At 38.8% G+C, this 19,332-nt stretch overlaps 1 protein-coding gene across 1 annotated transcript in view; it reads right to left on the bottom strand.

Moving 5' to 3' along the window:
- gnav1 (guanine nucleotide binding protein (G protein) alpha v1) overlaps positions 1-15,593 on the bottom strand; it is a 345,398-nt gene extending 329,805 nt beyond the window's left edge. Inside the window, exons 1-2 of the mRNA XM_039739505.1 lie at positions 14,441-15,593; positions 12,769-12,860 (exon numbers count right to left, since the gene is read on the bottom strand). Of these exons, the coding sequence (XP_039595439.1) occupies positions 12,769-12,860; positions 14,441-14,570 (222 nt within the window). The 5' untranslated portion in view covers positions 14,571-15,593. The remainder of the gene's footprint in view (positions 1-12,768; positions 12,861-14,440) is intronic.
- Positions 15,594-19,332: the final 3,739 nt, after the last annotated feature.

Raw genomic sequence — 19,332 nt, 5'->3', positions numbered from 1 at the left:
CTCTGGGACATTATGTTTTGGTCCATCCAATGCCACCAGGTTGCACCTCAGACTGTCCAGGAGCTCAGTGATGCCCTGGTCCAGATCTGGGAGGAGATCCCCCACAACACCATCTGTCATCTCATTAGAAGCATGCACCGATGTTGTCAGGCATGTATACAAGCACACAGGAGCCATACAAAGTGCTGCGTACAATTTTGAGGTGCTGCAATTAAATTTTGGCAAAATGGACTAACACATTACCCAGTCTATATCAGTATAGATATCCAGGAGGATTTCTTTTTCCCATTGAGATCTGATGTGTTTTCAAAGTGTTCCTTTAAATTATATATATATATACACATATATATATATATACAGTAATCCCTCCTCGATCGCGGGGGTTGCGTTCCAGAACCCCCCGCGATAGATGAAAATCTGCGAAGTAGAAACCATATGTTTGTATGGTTATTTTTATATATTTTAAGCCCTTATAAACTCTCCCACACTGTTAACATTATTAGAGCCCTCTAGACATGAAATAACACTCTTTAGTCAAAAGTTTAAACTGTGCTCCATGACAAGACAGATGACAGTTCTTTCTCACAATTAAAAGAATGCAAATATATCTTCTCTTCAAGGGAGCAGAGAATTTCAGAGAGAGAGAGAGAGCGCTCGCTAAGAAAAGCAAACAATCAAAAAATCAATATGTGCTTTTGTGCTTTTAAGTATACAGAAGTACCGTGAAAAAGCGGCATTTTTTAGAGGAGCGTCCGTATCTTCTAAGCAAACAGCCTCTGTGCAAACAGCCCCTCTGCTCACACCTCCTGTCAGGCGCAGAGAACGTCAGAGAGAGAGAGAGCGAGATTAAAGCAAACAATCAAAAAATCAATATGTGCTTTTGGGTTTTTAAGTATGCCGAAGCACCGCGATAAAGCGGAATTTTTTAGAGGAGCGACCGTATCCTCTAGGCAAACAGCCTCTGTGCAAACAGCCCCTCTGCTCACACCCTCTCCGTCAGGCAGAGAGAGTGAGAGAGACACAGAAAAGCAAACAATCAAGCACCGTGCGGGAAGCATATGTTATATCATTGAGGAGTTTTAGTTAATATGTAATACATGCTCTGATTGGGTAGCTTCTAAGCCATCCACCAATAGCGTCCCTTGTATGAAATCAACTGGGCAAACAAACTGAGGAAGCATGTACCATAGATTGAAAGACCCACTGTCCGCAGAAATCCGTGAACCAGCGAAAAATCTGTGATATATATTTAGATATGGTTACATTTAAAATCCGCGATAGAGTGAATCCGCGAAAGTCTAAGCGCGATATAGCAAGGGATTACTGTATATATATATATATATATATATATATATATATATACACATATATATATATATATATATATACAGTAATCCTCTCGATCGCGAGGTTTATTCCAGAACCCCCCGATAGACGAAAATCCGAAGTAGAAACCACATGTTTGTGTAGTTATTTTTATATATTTTAAGCCCTTATAAACTCTCCCACACTGTTAACATTATTAGAGCCCTCTAGACATGAAATAACACCCTTTAGTCAAAAGTTTAAACTGTCCTCTATGACAAGACAGAGATGACAGTTCTTTCTCACAATTAAAAGAATGCAAATAGATCTTTTTCTCTTCAGGAGCAGAGAATTTCAGAGAGAAAGAAAGTGCTCGCATAAAGAAAAGCAAACAATCAAAAAATCAATACTTGTGCTTTTAAGTTTGTCGCGGCAGCGTTAGTATCTTCTAAGCAAACAGCCTCTGTGCAAACAGCCCCTCTGCTCACATCTCCTCCGTCAGGCGCAGAGAACGTCAGAGAGAGAGGCGAGATTAAAGCAACAATCAAAAAATCAATACGTGTGCTTTTGTGCTTTTAAATATGCCGAGCACCGCAATAAAGCAGCATTTTTTTAGAGGAGCGTCAGTATCTTTTAAGCAAACAGCACCTCTGCTCACACCCCCTCCGTCAGGCGCAGAGAATGTCAGAGAGGGTGAGAGAGAGGCAGAGACAAACAATCAAGCTCTGCGCGGGATGCATATCTTATAGCATTGAGGAGTTTTAGTTACTATGTAATACATGCTCTGATTGGGTAGCTTCTAAGCCATCCGCCAATAGCGTCCCTTGTATGAAATCAACAGGGCAAACAAACTGAGGAAGCGTGTAGCATAAATTAAAAGACCCACTGTCTGCAGAAATCCGCGAACCAGCGAAAAATCTGTGATATATATTTAGATGTGCTTACATTTAAAATCCGCGATAGAGTGAAACCGCTGAAAGTCAAAGCGATATAGCGAGGATTACTGTATATATATATATATATATATATATATATATATACACACACACATGCAGTGGAACCTCGGTTCACGAACGTCCCAGTACACGTACAAATCGGTTTACGACCAAAAAGTTTGCCAAACTTTTGCCTCGGTATACGAACAAGCCAGTTTCCCTTTCAGTTTGTACATGTTCAGTCTCTCCCTGTGCATTTCCTGTGCAGCGAGCAAGAGAAAAAGAGTGCGACACACACACACAGGCGCGCAAGAGAGACACACACACACACAGGCACGGGAGAGAGAGACACACACACACAGGTGCGCGCTAGAGAGAGGCACACACACAGGAGCTCCAGAAAGAGAGACACACGCACACATGAAAGAGAGAGCGAGCGAGAGAGGGAGGGTTGGACACATAAGGTAAAAAAAGACTTTTTTTCAGTTCTGTTTACAGCAATCGGTTCATAGCGTGCATTGTGGCAATGTTACTTTTCTTGGTGGTTTATTAAATTATGGATTTTTCAAATGTTCATTTTTTTCCCTGTGCGTAAAACTCATTAAAAAAAAAAAAAGTGTTTTTAGCGAGCGGTTCCTAGCATTATAGCGCAAACTATTACAGTGTTAGTTTTCTCTGTTGTTCAAGGTTTTCTCAGTGTTATTCAATGTTTTTACATTTAGTTTACTATTACGCTGTGCATTCTATGGTGTAATTAACTATATTTGTGCTTAAAAAAAATAGTATTTTTAATGTAGGTAGATCATTTCGACCTGGTCATTTTAAAAGTAGCTCAGAAGCCGAAAAAGTGTGGGCACCCCTGAACTAGATACATGTACTTATATGACAGCATGAACTGCATGTAGATAAGGTTAGTCTTTTATTGATGTCAACATATTACAGTAGTTTTATTAAAAGTAAGTGTCAGTCGTTTTAAAACCATTCACATGTGAGATGCACTGTGTCATCCCTGGGAGCCCAGGATTCCCGAATTCCCAGGAGTGGATAAACCCGTCCGGGAACTACATTGTTCAGTTGCTTACATGTATTTTTTCTTAAGATTTACTAGTGATAAAAATAATAAGAAGAAGAAGACTGAATGTCTGCTAACTTTGCTTTTACAGATCAATAACCAAGAACTAGAAACACAAAATCAAGAAGCAAACGTGATATTTCATCAGTAACATAATATAAACAATTTAGTGCAAATAAAGTATACAACTATAACACATTTGCTAGAGATCAAGTTTTACACTTTAAAAATGAGTACACCTTTTCTGTTTCAAGAGAAAACAGTTTATATTACGAAGTCGAGCACAAACTGAAGATCATTCATTGTTTTGTTTTTTTTCTGGTGAAACATATTTTCTTTCTCTGGTGGAATATCGTATCTTTAAATTTTAATTTTGTCATGCGAATTAAATTGACTGCCTTTAAACTGCCTTTTAAATTCCTATTAAAACTATCAAATCATTCTCAGACCTAAGGTTTGCTTTTCGTTCTATGCTTCATAGAAAAAACATCAGTAGTTTATCATCATCCATTTAAATAGCCAAGCATCTGAACCTCTTAGTATCGTCTTCTGGGACATCCTGTACTATTCAGCTGAAGGTGTACCTGTAAAGAAGTCTATTTCAAGAAAAAAAAACTGATTACTGATTGAGATATGTACATCTGTGCAACATGCAGGCTGTATTTTGCATGCACTTGCTGTTCTCACTATTCTCTGTCAAATTATTTAGCTACTGTATTTGTATGAAACTGCCCATTAACAATCTACAGCAGAGGAGCACTGCTTTAACTTCTGATTACAGTTAGTACTTACAGCACATCAATCAGGTTTGCCACTGAGTACCAATGATGCCAACTTCAATTTAGCATCAGCTTACACTCCAAACACTATTATTCTCTCTGCTACTAAAATCTGAAGTCCTCTGCAAAGACCATCACTAAATTAGAAACCAGTTTCACCAACAGCATTCAGAGTACCTGGGTTCCTGGGTCCTGTTATATTTTTAGGTTTGATAATTCTTCTCAAAATAATCCATCCATACTAGTATTAACTAAAAACATAATGTAACACTTATGAATTCTTTTGATATTATCTTTAAAAGTGGAAGAAGGTAGAGAACAAAATATATAATAATAATAAACATAAAAACATTGTCTTGGTAGAAATGGAGTTAGCTTTTTAAAAACAACTAAAGCGCATATCCATCCATCTACTTTTCTAAACCTACTTCTAATATACAATTAGGAGTAAGAGGAGCTTATTCTCAGAGGTGCACTTTTGTTGACACCTATGTGCTCACATATGGCCATTTTTGAGTTGCAAATTAACCTAGCATGGCTAGGAGAAAATAAGATTATCCACAGAAAACAATAATGGACAAAGTAAACAAGCAAACAAGGCAAAGACAATAAACTGGATGAGAACGCAATCTGAGTAAATTCATCTGTGAGGCAACAGTGCTAGCTTATCAATTAAATATTGTCGCAGATGGCCAGGAGGAGAGAGTGTGTTCAGGGTATTCTCTCCCCCGGGATGCTAGAGGGCAGCTCCCCGGGTTGCTGTTGCACCACGGATTCCCGTAGGGCATTCTGGGAGTTTGAGTTCACTGCAGACTTGTTGGGTCCCTTAGGTCCTGCCAAAGAGAGCTGAAGAGCCCTATTATGTTGGGCTTCCGACACACCTGGGAGTACTTCCGGAACATGCTAATGGGCCACCTGGAGTACTCCTTGGTGTGACACAAAAGGAGCCAGCTGCCACTACTCTGGGTGCCAGAGTTGGGAGGGAGAGGATTACACGTGCTGGAGGAGGAATGGAGAAGAGAGAGAGGGAGGAAAAGGTGGTAAAGAAAGTACTGTGTGCTGTAAAGTGCTTTATTGCACTGTGCTGTTGTGAGGAAACAATAGGGAAACATTTCCTACTTAATAAATGTGTGCTGTGCTAGGAACTTGTGCCTGGTGTCTGCATGTATTGGGTTTGGGAGGCTGGTGCACCCCCTGCAGGCCACAATATTTCTTCTATCTAAAGTTATACCTATAGTTTTACATCTATAATGATATTTTAACCTGATGGAAGAGTTTTGCAGGGCAAGATTTACTTGAATAGAATTAATGAAAACATAGCAAATATCATATATAAAGTACATAGCCTTACTTTGTGAGAGTATTATGCTTCAAGTTGTCAAGCATGCAAGTGATTAATGGAAAATACCATTAGGATCCTATTCAAAATCCACATCATTAACAACTTACAGTCTGAAAAGTGTAAACCTGTAAGCGAACTGAGGCCTTAAAATCCCCATAAAGCAATACTGAGTTTTTGAGTAACATACTGTGGCTTAATGAAATACCTAGAAACAAGTTCAGTTCTGTGCTATTTTCTTGTGCATATACATTTTCTAAAATAAATACACATGATTATTTTGTGCACTGGTATTATTATTATTCACAGAGATGTTTTTTGTTTAATGCCAATGTTTACATATGCTAATTAATCATGTAAAAAGGATACAGAAGTTCTCAACAAGGTTGTTTGCATCCTTCTATAATTTACATAATATTTAGACAGCAAACATCATCATAATTCAGTTGACATTCATAAGAAAATACATATAACATTCACAACTATTTATTACATCATGTAACTTACCCAAGTTAGCATTACCATGTCCAATATTAGAAGTGAACAAACAACCAAATAGAAAAATCACAATTAGAAACATTAGGACCCACAAAAAAAAGATGAAATCAAATAATAACATAAAGGGAGAAAAAGGAACAAACCTACCTTAGATATTCAAAATGTAAAAATAAACACTACTGCCATAATCATGTTCCTATTATGAAATAATACATATAGATCTATATAAGAATATCTAGCAAAATAATAAAAACACATTAAATGGCAATTTTAAGTTGATTTGCACTAGAAATGTTGCATTATTATATGTTAGCTATAGATCTAAGTCTTGAAACTGGGTAAACAAAATGTTGTGTTTTACTTAATTAAAATTACCACTACTCACTAAAAATGATATATAAAACAAAGCACTGTAGTTGTTGAAAGACTCACAGAAACTCAAAGAATTTCTTAAATTAAGCTAAGGCTACCATTTTTCAGTGAGAGTGGTTGTATGAATGACTGTGCTCTGTCCTGTTTTGCTTTGCAGGCAAAATAAGTTCTGGTTTCTTGCTACACTGTACTGAAAAAAACTGGGTTCAGAATATAGATGGGACAGACTGAAGAAAATGTAAAAAGCATGTATGCTTAATGGATTATTCGAAAAAATTATGAAATGCACGTTCAGTTTCTTTTTACATGTCCTAATAGTATCGTAACCTTGGCAGTATGGCATGGCTTGTGAGCCTCACAGAGCACCAAATCAATGTTGTCAGTAGACTTGTGTGCCTGTTAAGTTTACTCTTGTCAAACAGGCTTAAGAGTAGAGGCCGAAGAAAGAATGATGCAAAATGTGATTCACTCCTAAGGATGCTACCTAAAACGAAACAAAAAAAAAAAAAACTCACTTGATCACTGATACCAGGACCAACCCACTCCTTAATCTGGGCCAGAGCGTGGTATTCACGCAAACATAACCAAGCTGGACTCAGCCCAAAGAAACAATGTGGAGCAATCACGTGAGCCAAGAACCAGCAAGGCAAAGGTGGGGGTCAATTATAATGCCACAGTGGTTTCAGACATTTGCAAGACATGATAGACCTTATGAAATTGGCTTTTGACATGTCAAAAGAATGAGCTGCATCTTAAACTGGATGTACCAACATATTGGCTAGGTACTGCAAGATTCTCCTTTACTCAGGGCACTGCCTTTAGAAACAAGTTTCTAGAACACAGGTGGTCTGTCCTCTACTCTCAGGATGCACAATAAGAAAGGTGGGAGCTGAGTAAATGGTGTGCTCAAGGTGTTATGTTGTTTGTAATGATGGATGAGCAAATTGCCTCAATAAGTTTTGTGTTGCAGACAGAAAAACCTCTTTTGATTTATATATGTACCTAACTTCTATTCAGAGTAAACAACCCTTATTGAGACAGTGGATATTTTATTTTAAAGATCAAAGCTTACTGAATCAGTAGCCCTTCTTGGCAGGACCTCTCATTTGGGAATGACAGAGACACCTAGAACAACATAACTGACAGAAGCAGTCTTCTTGATCTGAATGCTAATGGTATATTTTTGTTGATTTTTTGTGCTAATCATGGTTTGTACACAACAAACGGCACATCTGAACAATATTTTTGTCACAGTCGTGCATTGTGCCACAGTACCTTGGTTCATAGGTCAATGAGTTTGACTCTGTAATTATGTCACTGTATCTGAGCCAAATTCAATTAGATGCTGCTGTAAAGAGCTGAGGCTAGGGCTGGATGACTTTTTGATTAAATCGTTTAATTTGAATTAATGTTTTAAAACAACGTTCAAACACGAAAATCTGTTTTGTTTTTTTGCTGTTTTAACCAAATGGTACAAATAAACAGTGGAGCAAGTACTTTAGTCTGATATGCTAGTCATGTGTGTAGAGTCAAAACATTAATGCAAATAATATGAGTGGTGATTCTCGTGTGAATGAGCTTGTTCAAAAGTCAGAAGTCTGGAACTGGTTTGGATATGAAAGATTGGATGTCGAAAAATTAATATAAAATAGAAAGTTTGTAAAAAGACAATAGCAGTTAAAAGTGCCACTACATCAAATTTATTTCAGCGCTTAAAACAGAAAAAGCAAAATGGAGCTAGTGTGACAAAACATAAGACAAAGACAAAGCCTGTCCCCAACTGTCAGCTTTCAGCATGGACCGGACAAGGTTCATTCCTTGTTATATATCCCATTAGACAGCATGATTACATTAATAGCATGTGTGGGATCAGGAAAAGAATATGATGGAGCTGTTCATCAATGGCGTTTAGGCTACAGTGAGGAAGATAAACAAGCAGGCTGTCAGAAACAGGCATATCAGGGTGCACTTGGAGATAGTGACTTCTTGGTAGGCAGGTCACTCCATAAACCTGTAGTCATAGCTGGTTCATGGCTTAGGTGACCTAGGCAATTGCCTGGGAACCTGAGCATCGTAGGGGATGGCTGTGTTTCGACAGTAAGAGGTCACTTATGCTAGATTTTCGTGTAATGTGTTTTATTGGGTCACACTTATAGAGTGATATTTTGTAGGTAGGTTATCTGTTCCTTATGAGTCGGCAGGTGGGTGGCAGCTTTCAATGGTAACACCTGATTGACATCTACTTACCTACCCAAGAGAAAATGCTGCGATAAAATATAAAGCACACACACTTGGGAGGGTGGAGCTAGGTTAATATCTTCTATTTGCAGCTGCTAACTATTAAATAATTTTGTTACCTAATCTCTCATTTTTCACAAAGGAGAACTAATCTTAAAATTATTTAACTAAATAATCAATTGGAAGTCTCCACAAATTTATGAAACAGCATTTAAAACATGTTAAGAGTGGCACCAGCACAGAAGCAAGCATCTTGGGAAAACAAATTAAAATTACCTAATTAAATTCACAAGTGAGAAGGTAATTAAGCATATGGTGAGGGACACCAAGCAGGCCAAATATTGCTCCATTGCTTTGGATTGCACAGCTGATGTTAGCCATAAGGAGGAAACAACATTAATTATAAGAATTGTCAAACTGAAGTGCCCTGTATTAAAGAGCACTTTGTGGGATTCTTTCCAGCAACAGAGACAATAGTCCGTTTGTCTGTCTTCTCTTGTCCTGGACAGACCTCAAAGACCTGCAAAGGGCAATCATAGGACAATGGTGCCAACATGAAGGGGAAAAAGAAACATGTACAGGCCAGACTGCTGCAAAAAATCTTCAAGCTTTGTTTGTGTCATGTGCTGCTGACACCCTAAATTTAGTGGCAGCAGGTGCAGCCAGCATCCCAAGAGATGCCATTACTGTCTTTGAAGATCTGCAAAAGTTTATTCCCCTTTCCCAATGCCCCTAAAACACAGATTATCATGATGAAACATGTATATATCATAATACATGTTCGCACCATGTAAGTTGGAGCCACACAGCAAAACCTTGCCTAAGACCTGAAAAAGGTGAGGGCTAGTCCTGCCTGCAGTTATAGTAGAGCTGGCTGGTGTACTTTGCAAATTATACTGTTTTTTGAGGAAAAAATGAAAAGAAAAGTTAGGTAAGAGAAGAGCAGGGAGGGCTGCCTAAAAAGATAAAAAAATGTAAAACTGCACAGTTTAAGGAAAGGTTCAAGTAAGTGATGTGAAACGCCCTGTGCTGGCCACAGAGAAGAAAAATAAGGGATGCAAATGTAAAAGCCAATTCCAAAAAAAAGTCTGCACAGAAAGATGTTTTCTTACTTTGCACCTTGCATCATTGACAATATGTTTTTGCCATTCTAGGAAGGATATAGTTGTATCAGAAGTTTGTCAAAATGTAGACAACCTCATTTCTGTGTTTTTTTTCTCAAGAACAGAGGAAAATGATTACTTTGATGAAATATTTAAATAGTTTGCAAACCATCCATAAGTTTAAAAAAAAAAAAAAACCCTCAAACATTTGTCAGTTTCTATGATGAGAAAAAGAATACAGCCTGCAGGTTGTCAAAAATGATGAAGAAATTCATGAAGTTAAAGCAAAGAACCTTTCTTGCCAGGGTAGCAGTAGCAGAAGGCTGAGAAGGTGGCAAAGACAAACGTTGGAATGCTGGAGGAATTCAGTAAGGCCATGATAAATGACTTTTAGGCAGGCATAAAAAGGTTCTCAAAAACCATCAGAAAATCCAGAAAGATAGGCAATATGTGACTAATGCGGTGCTCAACAAGGGTGTAGAACAGGAATAGGATAACATTTTTCGGAGATGGTCTCAGTTATCAGCAATGAATAATATAGTGGGCTGTATAAGATCTAAGTGTACCCTTTGAACCCTGGCAATCTAGTATGTGTTAATGACAAACATTAATATTAAAAATTGTGCACCAAGAAATGGTTTACTTATAAAACATTTTATTAAAAGCTATTAAGAACAATGCCCAAACACCAACAGGATAGTAATTTTAAAAAACAAAGATTTTGCTGTGTTATTGCTTTAATCATTAACATAAAATTGCTTGCATCTTCACAAACTGTTAATATCAGCAGACTTGCTAGATGATGCAGCTAATAATCCAGTGAAAAGATTTGAATCTGTTAGTAAATATGGTTCTTTACTTGCTTTTAGTAATTTTCACTTTGGTAAAATTCTTTCTAAGTTACTTCCAACTTCCAGGTCGTCTTGAACACAGTCTACATTAACAACAAAAGGAGATGACAAAACTACAAAATCTGTGTTGTTGTACATAACATTCTGGAAACGATTCAAATTCACAGAAAAGGATGGCAATCTGAGCTGCTTATATCTGGCAAAGTCCACACATGTCTGATCCCTGTTCCTTAAATAGGAAAATGAGCAGATTTTGTCTGTTGCAGTCAACTCAGAGATTATTGTAAACTTTGAAGAATAAACAAAAAGATAAACCCACAGCTCTATACTAAAACTGAAATGAGCTTGCCTGAAAACTTTACTTATCCTCTACTTTCGACTCTATAATAAAGAGTTTGGAAAACACCCCACATTGCTCAAAGTAATTGTCAGGATACCACTGAAAATGTGTGCTTTACTCCTTGCCACACCAAACACAGAGGCTGATGTACAGTATTATTTTATTTTAGTTAATCTGCAACCAGAATTTTTTTCCCTATCTAACCTTTTTGCACCTTTGTAAGTGGTGCCCTTTATATTGATTTGTCCACAAACCCCTCACCTGCAGGTGCAGGATCTTTTCAGGTACATGTATGGTTCTCTCTTTTGGAAGCTTACCAGGGGAACTAGACCTACCCTATTGCCAACTGCTTGCATGCAGACAAAACCCTTCCTTGCTAGGCACCCTCTAACAACACATACTTGGTGGTATATTATAGCCTACAACAGTCTTGAATGCTACTCACCTCTTTCATATTAAAAAAAAGTTCAGTTTGCACAGATGACATTAGATTGAATCTATAAGCGAGCATGGGACTCAAAGGGGTATCTTGTCTCATCTTCTATTTCTAATTCCGCAAGACAGGAGACTATTAACTTCTGAGCCTTAGTGGACATTGACTTCCAGCTCATTTGCCCAGTGGTTCAAGGCAAATGTGATGATTACTTGTAGAAGAATCGGAGGTCATCATTCTCTCTTATATACAGTTAAAGGGTGAAAGAAAAATGATCTTGGAGTTTTACTCATAAACAAAGGTTTAGGTGATTCTGAGATTAAAAAAAAAAAAAAAATCAGAGAAGCAACCTCTGGGCTGTGGTGGCAAAGCAGGAACCACACTAAGTTACCAGTCTCCATCTACATGCATGCTTACAGTTACAAGTTTCCAAAAGGAAAAAAAAAATCAAACTCCACTACTGCATCAAAGTGTCTGCATAGGGCTGCTGGGAATTTTGGAATGGAGTTCAACAATATGGGAGGAACGTCTGATTTCCAGAATGAAAAATGAGAGTTGACGTGGTCTACCCGATATTCTAGGTGCAGACGTTCTTCATTTTTTAAAAGTTTACTTGCATTTTAACACATTTATTATAACCAGAAAAAGATAATTATCATTGCATATGCAACACTTACTAAAAGAATACCAGTTTAGGAGTATTACATGTTTTGTCTTACACACTCATTTTCTGTTTTGGTTTGGATTTATATTCTGCATTTTATGACAGACATTAATATGACTATTGTGCTGTTCATTGCAGCCTAGCCACTGATATGGCAAAAATGAAATTTGGTTTCGGTTTTAATCCAAGAAAAAGTCCTTCTATGAATCAAGCATCCCCAACCAGCCACAAATTTCAAATACATTTTTTTGCCCAATTTTGAGATAGAAACAGGGGTAAACCCCACAGTGGAAATCAGTGAGGGTAGTTATTTTTTTCTAGATACCCATGTGTTACACTCCAACAATGATGCATTGTGCGAGACTCAATCTGAGCACTCAGAAGTTCCTGTTGGAGGATTCACTGACTGAGTATACTGTAGCAATCCTGTATGTATGTCTATGTACATGACCAATTGCCACTGCTAAAACAATGGCAAACACGGTGAGAATATGACAATTTTATGGACCACTGACTTTACTCTCTCACTCACACCCCCAATCAACAACAAAAAAAAAACAAAATGTGCAAGACAACGGCTCCTATCACAGACCTCTCCAGCTTCTTGCACTATAGCAAGTCATTTCAGATGATTCAATTTGAGAAACTGTTTGGGTGAACTTAAAGAGAGAATAAAAAAAAAAACTGTTATTCACAATACTAAAGTGTTGGATGTAAATCTATGTTGCTATCAGACCAGATTCCTTTAAAATTAAAAAGAGATGCAATGTTTAATATTAATATAACTCTGCAAAGCTGCAATACTTTAACAGCCTTAGAAGTAAACTTTGTGATTTTACCTTAAAGCTGATGAGTTCCTGCTTTGTGAAACCATGACTATGAATGATTTTCATCTGTTTCACCAGTGTGCTCTTTCCACTCTCTGCTGCACCTGAATAAAACAAAAATGAAACCAAGAGAAGAGAGTGAAATGGCAAATAACTAGTCAATGCCACCAAAGGTCTCCAAAGTCTGACTGCTGACAAGATGACTAGTAGCAAATAGCTGTATATGGTGTATGAAAATTTGGTGAACACTTTGATTTATTCTGCTTTTCTCTGTAGTCTCAGAAAGCTGATGCTATTCATTATTTTGAAAGTTATGACCACTACTATTAAAGTGTACATTAATAAAGGTAAGCTGAGAGAGGATTACAAAAGTGACAATAAAGAAAACCTGGAGTGAAAATTTCTTATATTTACAAATCAGTGAAATAGTCATATGAGGTAGAGATCTCTAATGTATGACAAGCTTTAAATAGCCTGTACATACGGATGGAACCATGTAGAAAATGGCTACAGTATACAATACCTTTGGACTAGATTGTCAAAAGGGACGGCATCCCCTTAAAAAAAAGCCCAATTTTTGAGGAAGACGTGACAGGAAATGCTTCTCATCTGCAAAAGGACAACCCAAAAATTGTTCAAAGGCAACACAAAAGGACATCTTGTCCAAAGTGTCCAGTTCATCTATAGAGACAGACACAAGGCAGCCTAGCACAGTTCAAGATCCCTCTTTTACACAAAGTGGCCCTGGGCAACAATGTCCTGGAAAAGCTACAGAGTGGGGAAGAACAGGTGCTGCTTCAAAATACAATACATCTAAGTCATTAAATGAGGATAATAGGAGAGGCTGCATCATAACTCAGAGAAATCTCAAAAGCTAAGAGCTACCTATTACAGCTTAGCCACCCAAGTCACAATTTATAATAAGCAAAACAATAAGATATTATTAAAAAAAACATTTATAAATGTAGAATATGATATAAATCATTTCAATAAATCTAGATTCAAAATAATGAACAAACAGGGCACTCTAGTAACTGTTACATTTTATAAAGTTCTCAATATGTTTATCATTTACAAACAGCTGCATCAAAACAGAGGCGAAATGATCATTCTGGGGTTGTTTTGGGTTAGAATGAGGTCCATGCCAAGGTACCACAAATCGACAGTTAAGTATGTGTTCCTCCACTAGGTGGTAATTACAATCCAATGACAGAAACTATCACAAGCAATGACTGACAGCTCACCATACTTTGAGTCATGTCATTGCTCAACAATAGGTTATGTGCTGTTATCATAACATACAGTTCATAAAAGATCTGCTGCCAGAAGAAATCTACACAATTTAACATTCATTCATCCAATTTCTGAACAATCTACAGTACTTCCATTTCAGTGTCAAGGTAGTGATTAATGAGCAAGACTGGCAGCTGACTTAGATGGGAAGCCAATGCAGTCAAATAGCTGCTAGACAAAATGCCAACCACACACAACATAAAGGGAATAGTGATGTGCACTGCGCGACAGCCCTCTTCCCCAGCCCTCATCGTAATGGCATCCTGAGGGCAGCAGCATTGGTCTTGCAAGGTGGAGGATCCTCGGAATGTCACTGAACGTCCTGCTGCAAATGCATGTTTCGAACCAGGGTCAAGCTGTACCAACTGCTCGAAGTAAAGGCGGCACTTACCCAGCATCAGTATCTTCACAATATTGAGCTCTTGCTTGGCATATTCATAAAGGTCGCGGTCTATTTTAGCGCTGTGGTTCTTCGCTGTCTTCTCTTCTTCTGTCAACTCGGATCCCAAGCACTGACCCATCTTTTCTTCTTTTTTACGGTTAGTTCACTTTTCACTCTCCAAGTGTATTTCCTCAGCACCGCAGAAGTCCAAGCGTCGTTGCATTTTCATTGTGCAAACCTTGGCCTATTTTGTGCTGGATGTGTATTTTTCAACACAGACGTCAGTACGTCCCGCACAAAAAAAATACAGCTGGGGCGGCGAGCGGGCGCATTACAGAAGGCGACCGGCGTCTAGCGTTTACTAATCGCTCTTCAAATCCACTGGTTTCCTTTGCCTTACTTGCATTGATCCATTACCATTTTTAGCTTTTATGTACTAGACGCATGGCATTTAGGCGTTATTTCCACAAAGTTGGAAAAAAAATCTGCGCGCCGCTGCAGGAAAACTTTTGAATGTTGTTTTGTCTCTACTCCCCTTTTTCTTAAAGGAACCTCCGACCAATTTCTGTGAGCGAGTTTCACATTACGATAGGGAAGTGACGCCAGGTTGTGAAAAACGACACCTGAGTGAGGAATGAAAATGTGATCCCCTTTCACTGCTGAGATTGGGTCGGTTTATACAAGCTGTTGCATTCTGGTTATTCCAGTAATGATGTCGGTTTAATGCATTACTAACTGGTTAAGGTACACTAAATGAATATGCCGAGTTATCGCTGAAAATATATACCGGTGCACAAAATATATAGGGCATTCTTGTAGCGCCATCGCAGAATCTTCGCATCATGGCTATTAGACAGGTGCTGCTCGCTTCCTACGTGTTCACACGAGCACGGAAAAATAACTCCAAGTGTACTGTACCTTGCGGTCGGTAATTTCATAAAGATGATTAAAATGTATTCAAATTAGCCTTGATTCTTAAATTGGGTTTGCTTAACAGATGAGTTATCCCTTTTTATTGAGGTAATCCACTTATGTGATCTGCTAATCAGAAACCTCTGTTAACAATAACAAGCGGGTCGAGCTCAATATATACTGCACATGCAAAAACGCATTTCTAACCAATCATGTCCATCCATCATCGAAGATGCCATTGGGATGAAGCACACCGACGCAATGTTGCGCACAAATAATACAGTAAAACTAGTAATAATCAAATAAAAACAGTAATCTGAGTTTAATGTACTGTATTCAGCTTTATAATTTCATAAACGGTTCCTTTTCAACTAAGGCAGCAGTTTTGGTCACGGGGTCACTTAGCTGAGAAGTGTCCAGCTGCAGTCAGGACAGTTTTAGGCCTCAGACAGATCCGAGCACTTCAGACACTTTGAGGCCCATAAATTGACGCCCCCTTCTGGGGCCATTCCCCTGTTTCGCAGGTGAACTGACGCCTATATTACACGCCCCCTCGTGACGATGTCACATCCATTTAGTTCCTGCACTCAAATGTGTATTCAGCATTTATGAAACTTCTAAACTATCGTTGTCTTTCTGTTCTGTATCCGAACCATTTGTTTTGGTGTCATATATTAGAAACAAATTGAACAAAAAATATTAACATTTAATATTTTATAGCATACGTTTTATATCTGCGTTTGCCGTGTTTCATTGACGAGACTGCACTTTTTAATACGTTAGTAATTTGCTGCACTCAAGTAGTGACTCTGTGGCTAAGGATCTACTCTGGCAATCAGAATGTTGACCCCATATAACAATGGGAAATGCTAAGGAAGAAGATGAAGAATAAATTATATCCTGCACTCTGCGGCGATTAGCACTACATACATATTCTTACAGACTGTAAATCGTATAAATCACATAATTTGTGTAAACAGGCAAAATATGCAATACTACGAGCTGGACGTCTAATAGCTCTTGAGTATTTTCTTTGTGGTTCTCTCTGTGTCATATCATAACTACTGTATTTTAACTGGTGTACAAAATTTTAATACCTGTATTTATATTAACGATGCATTAATTGAGTTTATGCCCCAGAGGAATGACGCACTCGCCCTCAGCAGCACGAAGAGGTATAAAGTAGTCGTTTGAGTTGCCCAGCTAAGACCTCCGTTAGCCGAGAGGCTTTGCGTAGACATTGGGGATGGCTCGCGACCTCGCAGCAAGTACGAAGAGACGTTTATTATATTAGCACGACAGTTAATCCTGATGGAGCTGTTTTTATTTAGAATAAATTTTTTTTTGCCCACACGTTCAGTTTGCCACCATTACCATAGCAGTACATTTAAATATAAAAGTGTACGGCAAACACCGGGGGTGGGGGCGTAGAAAGTGGGTGGAGTCAAAAGAGATGCAACTGACAGGGGCGTCATCTTACGAGCCTCAGAATGTCTTAGGTCGCTGAATCTGTCCGAGGCCTAAAACTGTCCTGACTGCAGCTGGACTCTATTGATTTAGCTGGGCTAAGCATTGACATTCCCAACAACACCGCCTCCCCCTTCCTTCCCCATCCCCAATATCAGGCCAAGCCCACACACGCACATGTGTATACTGTTACTTGTTGGATTTTTGGGACTTTATCATGTCATGCCTGACCTATTATTTAAGACGCCCCTTACCATTTTGGTCTGGAGCCAGAACTGGTTTTAAGTTTGTTGCCGTAAAGAATATTTTTCATTACTGCCAAACACTGTGCTCTGGTTTTTGAGCATTTCAAAATCGTTTTGTAATATTTCCATGAGTTGTTGACTACGTGAATAAATGTAAGGCAGCAATTGTAAGGGGAAGGAAGCATCAAGATGCTCCTGTTGTGGTGTCTATGACATGGCAGGCTTTCCTTCATTCCTATGGCAGAGCCAATTTTGTTCCAAGAGGGAAAAATAAAGTGTAATTAATGGTAGTGGTGGTGCAATAGAGTAGCAGTTCAATTCTGTTGCCAGTTTTCACCCTGTTCGAGTCCAGGGACCTCATGTATAAACGGTGCGTACGCACAAATATATTGCATATGAACATTTTCACGCTCAAATCATGATGTATAAAACCTAAACTTGGCGTAAAGCCACACACATTTTTACGGTAGCTCCAACCCTGGAATACGCAAGTTCTGCCTCAGCCATGCTGCCTATTGAACTGCTGTCATACAGCAAACGCTTCAGAGCCTTTCCTCGTGGTTCAGAAACAGTTTCATCCCAAGAACTATAAATGCTCTCAATCAGTCCATCAAGTGCTCCTTGTAGAACTGTTTGTACTTATTAGTACAATCACCTCACTGTAAACTTTTGATACAGTTATAATATTGTACAACCTGAGCCACTTTATAAAGCGCATATCTACATACTGTATAATGGCAATATCATTTTTAAGATTAAATGCAGCAAAATATGTTTATTATATTATACAGATAAAACTTTAGCTTTATTTAAATAATTATATTGTTAATAATTAAACATGTGAGGACACGGTCCCACAGCGCTAGCAAGGAGCTGGTTCTCCGTTCACGGATTGTTCCTGCCTCACGCTGTATTCTTCTAAACATGTACTACAAAGATATTTCAATGTTCCTTAAAAGTTTTGAAGAATCACCGTTCTAAGCTTACAGATGGCTTAATGTCTATTACAGAGCTGATTGTGTGGCGATTGGGTATTTGGAGAAAGAAAAGGAAGGACAGGAATTGGAGGTTAGTATGTTTGAAAGAGACAGTACTGCTGAACTAAATTACTGTATTTTATCGAAGGTCGCCCACGGCAAAGCAAGCATCTTGCGTGAGGCAGAAACAATAACTGCGCCACCATGTTCCCATGTTTAATAACATGCTTTAACTCCTGTCATCATGAAAATGATATCACATATACATCTCAGTATTTAAATTATTCAGAAAGCTGTAATAATACGAATATAATGCATTCTGTGTCCTGTCAGAGGAAGAGAAAGCCCGGAAGAACGTAGTGATTTAGACACATAGAGTACATAGAAGATCAAATACAAAACAAAGCATTTAATGTGCTACTTTAGTTACGATCGGATCTGAGAAACTAGTAAATTAAACGTTTTTAAGATGAAGTTTATGATGTTCTACTTTAATGACAAAATAAACTATGTGATTAAAGTGGAAATTTCGAGATTAAAGTTGACATTTCGTGCTTTTTTTCCTACTGTGTGCATGTTTTTTTTTCCTCTGTACCCTAATAAGCTTTCATATGACACTCAGACGGTGGACTACAACTTGCCTTTGATATATATATTGTGGACTTGAACCCGGACACAGGCAGATGGACATCGTCGTTTCTCACCACACACTCTTTATTTACAATATATTTACAATTTAACGTGCACTCCCCAGTGCCTCTTGCACCGATTCCCCCAATGTCCAGGCCTCACAGTCCTTATGCCTTCCTGGCCACCTCCTGTCCTCTCTCCAGCTCTGTCCTCTTCCACCCGACATCCACCTCTGACTGGAGGGAGGCGGCCCCTTAAATGGGAACCCGGATGGGCTCCAGCTGCTTCCCGGCATTCATTCATAGCCACACCCTAGTGTGGCAGAAGTGCCGGCTGCGTACCTGGAAGCCGTCCGGGTGTCCCCAGCTCCCGGGATATTCCGGCACCGGGGCGCCGCCTGGCGGTGGCCACGGGTCCCTACAGGGCTGGGCTTCCAAGCCCTTTACCCGAGGCCCCCAACATAACCAGGACGGACGCCCCCTCGCGGTCTGGAGGAGGCACAAGCTCCAGCCCCGGCCGGGGACCACAAGATATATCTATATATATATGTATATTGACAGATAGGGGGCGCTATCGCTCCCTTGAACCCCTGTCCAACACTCCAGACACCAAGAAAAAGTCCAAATGTTAACTTTATTACTTTTGCACAGCGCACAAAGCATTCTCTCCT

Source organism: Polypterus senegalus, chromosome 17 (assembly GCF_016835505.1).
Source record: "Polypterus senegalus isolate Bchr_013 chromosome 17, ASM1683550v1, whole genome shotgun sequence".
NCBI classification, from domain to species: domain Eukaryota; kingdom Metazoa; phylum Chordata; class Cladistia; order Polypteriformes; family Polypteridae; genus Polypterus; species Polypterus senegalus.
The sequence above is the reverse complement of the archived record's forward strand: the minus strand, read 5'-3'. Positions and strand labels throughout refer to the sequence as shown.